The sequence below is a fragment of the Mandrillus leucophaeus genome, unplaced genomic scaffold, assembly GCF_000951045.1.
Source record: "Mandrillus leucophaeus isolate KB7577 unplaced genomic scaffold, Mleu.le_1.0 Scaffold53, whole genome shotgun sequence".
NCBI lineage: Eukaryota > Metazoa > Chordata > Mammalia > Primates > Cercopithecidae > Mandrillus > Mandrillus leucophaeus.
Window position 1 is genome coordinate 1355039 of NW_012105697.1, and position 7878 is coordinate 1362916.

A 7878-nucleotide genomic window follows, 5' to 3' on the forward strand; every position below is an offset into this window, starting at 1 on the left:
GACGGCGCCAGGTGTGCCAAGCTCCCGCCTGGTCACCTGAGCCCGGCTGGGCGCAAACCGACCCCGGCCGTGGTTTCCGTGCAGGGGCTATTATTGCTCAGAGGCCTGCGCCGGTGGTAGCCAGGCGCACAGCCACGGGTGCCTCAGGGGCCGTGCCACCCAGGGAGGTCACACATGGCCAAAAATCAGGGCATTTCAGTGGTGGCAGCGTGGGACACTCGGAGCCGGGCGTGGCGTTGTTTCTGCTCAGTGTCCGCCTCCCGAAGCCAGTGCAGATTAGACAGTGCAGATCAGACAAGGCCCTTAGACGCCAAGGAGCTCTGGGACGCGAGAACCAGCAGTCGGGATGGTCTAAGAGGGGGGAAGCTCGGGGCTCAGCGGAAGCTGAGTTTCCTTTACTCAGAGCGTGTCTTCTGGAGTCTCCTGTGTGCCCAGCGAATGAAGCCAAGGGAACAAAGACGGACGAGACCCATCAGGTCCAGAGCGCACCCGTGGAGGAGGCTGGGCGAACCCCGACTGTCCTATGGATAGTCCTATGGACCAGACGAGGCCCCTGCCCCAAGGAGTTCCCAGGTGTAACCACAAATTAAGGAGCCCTGGGGAGGTGACACAGGCACCCTCGTTACTTTTGTTCAGCAGGAGTCTCTGAGGCCTCCCCAGCACCATGCCGCGTGGGTGAGGTCGAGGACACAGAGAGATATCAGGCAAGGCTCCTGCCCCTTTAGGGTGGCCCTGACAACGGATCATAACCTCCCAGGGAGCTGATGGGGTGTGACAGGCACACTGCAGGCTGGAGGCACAGGTGGAGGGCAGGGAAGAGGACTGGCAAATCTACAGAATCCTAAGGGGAGCCAACAGCAGCCACATGCAAATCTCCCTCCCTCCAAACAACTCTCCCGTAGAGGGCATCCGCGCTCCCCTGGGGTGGCAGTCCGCGAGAAGTTTCCGTGTAGGTTCTCCCCAGGCTTAAACAGTTCAAAAGTTTTATTTCAAGAAAACTCTGGGGAGGGCGAACTGCATGGGGGCTGCCGAGATTAGCCGAGGGATTCCGAATGAAGACGGAATGTTTCCGAACAGACACACCTCTCCGAAGAGCGTTTCCGGAGGGTTCCGAAAATGCCCGAGCGGGCCTCGGCGCCTTCATTGGCCATCACCGCGAGGGCTTACCAAGACCGGAAATATCCAAAGGTGCCGGGGCTAGGCTTAAATAGTTCACGCATTCACCAGTTCGTTCATAAAACAAACGTTCGTTGAGCGCCCATCATATGCCAATCACAGTGACAAGCGCTGGGTGAGCAATACCGGAGAGACAACGATGAGGCATGGCTTCCAGGACCTCTCGAATTGGGGCCACTCAGAAATCCAGCGGTGGAGTTCCGAAAACTTCCGAACGGTCCTCGGAACACGCTCTCGGCTCTCTAACCGAAGAGTTCCGAATATTCCCGAGCGTTGAGCGATTGGTAGGCGGAAGTAGCCGAATATCATCGAGCCGCCTCGGAGGTGGGGACCGACAACTCCCGTTGCGCCCGCCCAGAGAGGAAGCGGAAATGCGTGTGCGGTATTAAAGGCGTCGTCCCGCCCCCTCCCAACCTCTTTCCGTCTCAGGTCGCCGCTGCGAGAGGAGGTGAGGGTTCGTCTTCTTGGTGTGGCCGCCATCTCGCGCCCGCCGCCCACTCCCTCGCAGCCCTGTGCCTGCCTTCTCCCCTTGCGCCTCAAGGGTCCTTGGCGGACCCCAGCCCCACCCCCTGAAGTCGTTGTGAATTCTCAAGTTCTTTTCCCCTCACTCTCCCGGAAGTTAGTCTCGGCTGCCTGAGTTCGGTCCCGCCGCCTTAGGTCACTTAGTCCCGCCCGACGGAGTTATAGGTCGCTGTCTGCCCTCAGGGGTCTCCCATTCACCCACGTTCCCAGTCGCCGACTTCCTCTGCTGTCCTAGCGGGGCCCCCGGCCCAACGCCGGTTTAGTTCTCAGGGTCTGACGCTTTCCACGTGCCCGTTTCCCCGCAGCCGCCGCCATGTCTGCGCATCTGCAATGGATGGTCGTGCGGAACTGCTCCAGTTTCCTGATCAAGAGGAATAAGCAGACCTACAGTACTGTAAGTGGGGCCCGGATGCGTGGCTCCTGCGGGAGGAGGGTCCTGGGTCCCTGTCTCTGGGTCAGCGGGCGGGACCTTCGCATGTCCCCGGGTCCCATCTTCACGATTCCTTGGGACCTTCGCATGTCTCCGGGTCCCATCTTCACGATTCCTTGTGCCGCCTCCTTCCCAGGAGCCCAATAACTTGAAGGCCCGCAATTCCTTCCGCTACAACGGGCTGATTCACCGCAAGACCGTGGGCGTGGAGCCGGCAGCCGACGGCAAAGGCGTCGTGGTGGTCATTAAGCGGAGATCCGGTGAGTTTTGTCTGGTTTGGGCCAGAGAGCGGCCCGTTTCCCGGGGCGGGGAGCTGTGATTTTTTAACTGTCAGGTAGGAGGAGTGATAACTGCCATTGCGGCCGGCATCCCTGGTGCCAGGGTGTTGGTCTGGGAACCGGTTTCGCGCTCGGCCGACTCTCTGTGATCCGCGCGCGTCTGAGCCTGTGTCCTCACCTGTGAAGTGGGGAAACAAAAAAGGACCTGAACTTCCCCGGTGGTGGTTGAGAGTGAAGGCACGGGGTTGATGTTTTCAGATGAAATCCTGAAAGCGAGTCAGGGTGGCGATGGATGGCTTCATTCCACAGGTGGGAAAATTGAGGCACAATAGGGGAGGGGCCCTCGCTGCCACACTTAGAAGGGGACAGGCTGGGTTGGTCGCAGCCATTTGACCCCCATTCCGCCTGTGTAGGTTAGAGAAGAGGTTTTGAGGACCCCACTCCATACGTTCTGCTGTCAGGTCCAGGCCGTTTTGAGGGATTCCCTGAGTGTTCATGGGAGTCGGGGGCGACTGACGAGGAGTCCAGCTTCACATGTGTTCTTGCCAGGGCTGTGTTTTCTTTTTTTAGAGTGAGTTTTTTTCAGGTCCTTGATTGGAACTGCTTCAGAGCCAAGGGTCCATTAATTCAATGGCAGCAGCAAACGCAGTCTTGGCTAGTGATCCTCCTGCTTCAGGGACACATAGTCCAGAGAGCAGGCAATTGCTTGGTACCTGGGGACCCCGTTTTGGGGTGTCCTGAAAGCTCTCCCCTCTTGGATTGCCGAATACATGGGTGGCCTTTCCTAGACTAAGGGACTGGATTGAGTGAGGCTGGGTCTCTCAGCCAAGCTGATGTTTAACCACTGCCGTGGAGATGGGCCTGGGGTTCCTGGGAAGTTGTTCATACCCATTGCCAGGAGCATGGGCTCTGGCCAGACCTGGGTCAGCTCCTAACTGAAGCAGCAGCTTCCTGGCATGAGAAAGGAGTGTTTTCGTGGTGGACAGAATTGGGCTATGAGTGTGACAAGCTGTGTCCTCAGTACTCTGTGATGAGTGAGCCTCTGTTAAATGGACAGGTGGGGAAACAGCTACCTGCTGGCCTGCCTGGGCGCCTGCCATGGGCCCGGGGTGCTCAGCTTCTCAGTGTGAGACTGTCCACACCTGCGAGTTGCGCTAAAGGTGCAGGTTAGGTGGACTGACCCCAGGACCTCCCTGACCCGCAACCAGGCCAGCGGAAGCCTGCCACCTCCTATGTGCGGACCACCATCAACAAGAATGCTCGCGCCACGCTCAGCAGCATCAGACACATGATCCGCAAGAACAAGTACCGCCCCGACCTGCGCATGGTGAGCTGGGGTTTGGGGGTCAGGCGGGGGGGGTGGCCCGTGCTTTGGGGAAGGGCCTCCCACTACTGGTTGCATATGGGCTGGAGAGGGATGGATTCTTGCTTTCAATCTACTCCCCACCCCCAGCATGGGCCTAGGGGACAGCTTGTGGAGTGTGTGAGCTGAGCCTTGCTCTGCCCCCACCCCAACCCCCCTCCAGGCAGCCATCCGCAGGGCCAGCGCCATCCTGCGCAGCCAGAAGCCTGTGATGGTGAAGAGGAAGCGGACCCGCCCCACCAAGAGCTCCTGAGCCCCCTGCCCCCAAAGCAATAAAGAGTCAGCTGGCTTTCTCACCTGCCTGGACTGGGCCTCCCTTTGTGAAGCGCTCTGGGGAGCTCTGGCCCTGTGTGTTGTCATTCAGGCCATGTCATCAAAATCCTGCATGTCACCATGTCCATCTGGAGGTGATCGCCGGCCAAGGAAGAAAAGGGGGGGAACCGCCCTGGCCCCGAGTGGGGCAAAGGGCAATGGCGTCAAGGAAAAAACCTGCCGAACTGGTAACCAAAACCAACGGCCCAATGGGAAGGGGCCCGAAAAAACCCAACCGGAACAAGGGCCTCCAATGAAGAAAAAAAAAGCCGTTTCTAACCCAGAAGGGTGCGGGCTGAGGGCTGGGCCCTGGTGCTGCAGCAGGGTTTGGGGACTTGGGGTGTTCCCAAGACCTGGGGGACGACAGGCATCACCTGAGGAAGGTGACTCACATGCAGAGTGGGCACAGCCATGCGTGGAGGGGATGAGCTTGACTTGATGCAGCCTCGTCTCTGAGATGGGCAGCTTGCGGGTTAGTGACTCACACCCGTAAGGGAGGTGGCAACCCCAGGGTACAGCCTGTGGACGTTGAACAGCCTTAGCATCGTCCCCCTACTCCAGCCCTCCAGCTGTCCCCATCCCTCCCCAGTCTCTCTGAGCTGACTCTTGCCTCAGGTGTCAGCTCAGTGGCCACTCCTGGGCCGCCCCGTCACCCAAGCTCTCCTGATTGCCCAGTCCTCCTGTTTCCTTCGGCCTGTTTGCTCCCTACCATTTATGACAGCTTTTGAGGCCAGGAGTTTGAGACCATCCTAGGCAACATAGTGAGACACAGTCTGTAAAATAAAACTACCTGGGTGCGCTGGTGTGCTGCCTGTGGTCCCAGCTCCAGAGGTTGAGTAGAGGCTGAGGTGGGCGCGGCACTTGAGCCAAGAGTTTGAGGCTGCAGTGAGCCCATGAGCCCACTACTGCAGTCCAGCCTGGAAGACGGCGTGACACTCGAGAGAGAGGCTTGGATGGGGAAAGAGTCATGCTAGGCACCTGTAAGCCACTGCCAGGGACCGAGGATCCAGCATCCAGGACACCCCTGGTTCTGGCCATCCTGGGGTACCCGATTCAGAGAAGGACTCTACTCCCTGTCTGGGACTACCCATGGCCTTGTGACAGAGTCAAGGGACTGTCGGCCTTGACTTGCCATTGGTTGGGGTCATAGAGGGCTGGGAGCCCTGCGTTTTGGGGCAGACAACTGCCCTTCCGACCTCAGCCCTGTCTGCTCCAGCCTTGCCCAGCTTGAAGGAGAGCAAATCTGACCACTTCTTGCCAGCCCCTGTCTGCTGTGGATTACCATGTCCTCTGTCCTTCCCTTAGTTGGGTCTGTTAACTCGGATTGAGGGGTTGCTGTAGAACTGAGTTGGGTGACTTGGTATCTGCTCAGGACCCCTGCTGTCCCAGTCCCACTCAGGCCCACCTATGGCTTGCCTCACTCCACTGGGACTCCACCTTCATAAGGAGAGCTCACTGCTCACCTTAGTAGATGGCACCTTCTCGTGAGGCCTGCCCCTCGCACCTGCTTCAGTTGTCGTCCACAGCACTGATTTCCAGCCAACAAGCTGGCAGGTTTGTCTGTCGTGTTTTTCCTGTTGGTGGGCAAGAGGTTTGTCTAGCACACCAGCATACGATAGATGCTGAATGAATGGGGGATATTGAATGTATTAAGGCCTGAGGCCCCCCAGGCCTGAGAGTTTGCTTGTAGGAGAGTTTTTTTGGAATGGAGTCTCCCTGTGTTGGCGAGGCTGGAGGGCAGTGGCACGATCTCGGCTCACTACAACCTCCACCTCCTGGGTTCAAGCGATTCTCCTGCCTCAGCCTCCTGAGTAGCTGGGACTACAGGTGGGTATCACCACACCCAGTTCAGTATTGTATTTTTAGTAGAGACGATTTCACCATTTTGCCCGCGCTGCTTTGGAACTCCTGACTTCAAATGACCCACCTGCCTCGGCCTCCCAAAGTGCTGGGATTACAGGCGCCTGAGGCTTTCTGATGTGGCTGCTGCTGCTCAGGTGGTCTTGTCCTTTTAACTGCCTCCTTGCCTGCCCTGGAGCCTTGCCCCTCTAGGTCCAGCCCCCTGTGGAGTCCTGCTGGCTGCCTCCATCCCTGTCTGAATCCTCCCTGCTGTGTGGCCTCCCCTGGTGTCATCCGTAACACAGCCCAGCTTAGTGGACCTCTCTTCTGCGGGTGGCCAGTCCGTCTGTGTGGCTGGGCTGGGGAGGCTACATCTGGTACCTGAGTGCTACTGGTGGGTTGGGGTGGAGGAACCAGGAGAGGGCTGGAGGGGGAGAGTTGGTCTCAGCCCCAGGGAGTTTGGAGTCCCCAGTGTGCAGAGCAAACATAGATGCACCGTTTCCCTCCTCCAGACCTCATCTTGGAGAGGGAGGTGTTGGATGGGGCCATCTATTGAAGCTTTGTTCACACAAATCACGTCTGTTGGCCTGGAAATTGGAAAACAGGTTAAACCAAAAACGTGATATTAAAATAAGCAGGCAGGCTCACCATAGTAAAAATGCCGAAAGCCAAAGACACAATTTGGAGAACAGAAGGAAAGCGTCTTGTCGCGTATGGAAGGTCCCCGATAAAGTTAGTAGCTGCGCTCATCAGAAACAACAGGCCCAGGCAGTGGGGACGTACCCAAAGTGCTGAAAGGACCCCCCAGGTCATCCTGTCCCCAAGAGTGATGCCGCCAGCATTCCCAGCTCGGGGCTAATGGTTCACAGAAGCCAGGAATCAAACTGCCCGGGTTCCAGTCCCAGCTCTGCCAGTTGTGCCCAGCTGTGGGGACTTGGGCAGCTCATTTAGTAGTTCCGTGCCTCAGTTTCCCATAAGTAAAAGGCCGTTTCAAGTGCCTTTCACAGACCTGCATAAGGCAGGTGACTGTTCACTGCTGTCTCTCCAGCTCTTAGTCTGGTAACTGCATGGTGAGTGAACCTAGGGCGCACCTTGGAAGGCTGCCAAGCCCAGTTGTGTGCAGAGCGCTGGGGACTCCAGACTCCCCACAGCAGCAGAGACTTGGGACTGAGGTGTGCTCTGTTCACAGGACATGCTGGCATCTACTTGTCAGGGCTGCGTTGCTGTGGCTGGGCAACCTTGTGCAAGTTCCTCAACCTCTCTGTGTCTTCGTACCCTCATCTGTAACACGTCAATCGACCTTACTACTCAGGGTTGATGAGAAGATGAAATGTGCAGAACCTGCTTCACTGTGCTCACAAATCTTGACTGTAGGAATAAATTAATGACTTTTTATAAATATTTTGATCAGATGGACTCAGATGATCACAAATGTCTTCACATGCCTATGACACATTTGCACACAAACTAATGCTCGTGTCTCCCGAGCACCTGGAACACACCAGATCCACGTGCAGTAATGCCTGGTGGCTCCAGGTCTGCCCCGCCGTCCTAGGGGGCCGTGAGCTTTCCCAGCCTCCTGCCTGTGTTTGTTTCTGTCCTCGGCTGCATTTCCAGCCCAGGCTGTTTGGCTCTGCCCGGGAAGTGTATTGATTCCCCTTTGTTTTTCTTGTAGTCAGTTACTGGAATAAAATCATCTACTTTAAAATCTTTCATTGTGAAACATGCATGTGGTCTTGAAAAACTGCAAATGTGGCCGGGCACGGTGGCTCAAGTCTGTAATCCCAGCACTTTGGGAGGCCGAGACGGGCGGATCACGAGGTCAGGAGTTTGAGACCATCCTGGCTAACACGGTGAAACCCCATCTCTACTAAAAAATACAAAAAACTGGCCGGGCGAGGTGGCGGGTGCCTGTAGTCCCGGCTACTCGGGAGGCTGAGGCAGGAGAATGGCGTAAA

At 57.2% G+C, this 7878-nt stretch overlaps 1 protein-coding gene across 5 annotated transcripts; it reads left to right on the top strand.

Moving 5' to 3' along the window:
- Window positions 1-7643, top strand: RPL28 (ribosomal protein L28). Of its 5 annotated transcripts, none has more exons than XM_011996960.1 (5): window positions 1-1624; window positions 2004-2092; window positions 2265-2388; window positions 3615-3733; window positions 7110-7643. In XM_011996960.1, exons 2-5 carry the CDS (start codon window positions 2012-2014, stop codon window positions 7236-7238), a joined length of 453 nt encoding a protein of 150 aa, XP_011852350.1. In that variant the 5' UTR covers window positions 1-1624; window positions 2004-2011; the 3' UTR covers window positions 7239-7643. The 5 variants fall into 5 exon arrangements, with proteins under 5 accessions (XP_011852350.1, XP_011852351.1, XP_011852353.1 ...); XM_011996961.1 differs by lacking the exon at window positions 7110-7643 and adding an exon at window positions 3933-4069; XM_011996963.1 differs by lacking the exon at window positions 7110-7643 and adding an exon at window positions 3933-4069 and having other exon boundaries at window positions 2265-2358.
- The last annotated feature ends 235 nt before the right edge of the window (window positions 7644-7878 follow it).

What these genes read in the sequence shown, in the direction of transcription:
- RPL28 (XM_011996960.1), top strand. Translation starts at nt 2,012, where the DNA reads ATGTCTGCGCATCTGCAATGGATGGTCGTGCGGAACTGCTCCAGTTTC. An exon ending in GGTCATTAAGCGGAGATCCG is followed by an intron (nt 2,389 to 3,614) that starts GTGAGTTTTGTC and finishes ACCCGCAACCAG; the next exon opens with GCCAGCGGAAGCCTGCCACC. An exon ending in ACCGCCCCGACCTGCGCATG is followed by an intron (nt 3,734 to 7,109) that starts GTGAGCTGGGGT and finishes CTCTGTTCACAG; the next exon opens with GACATGCTGGCATCTACTTG.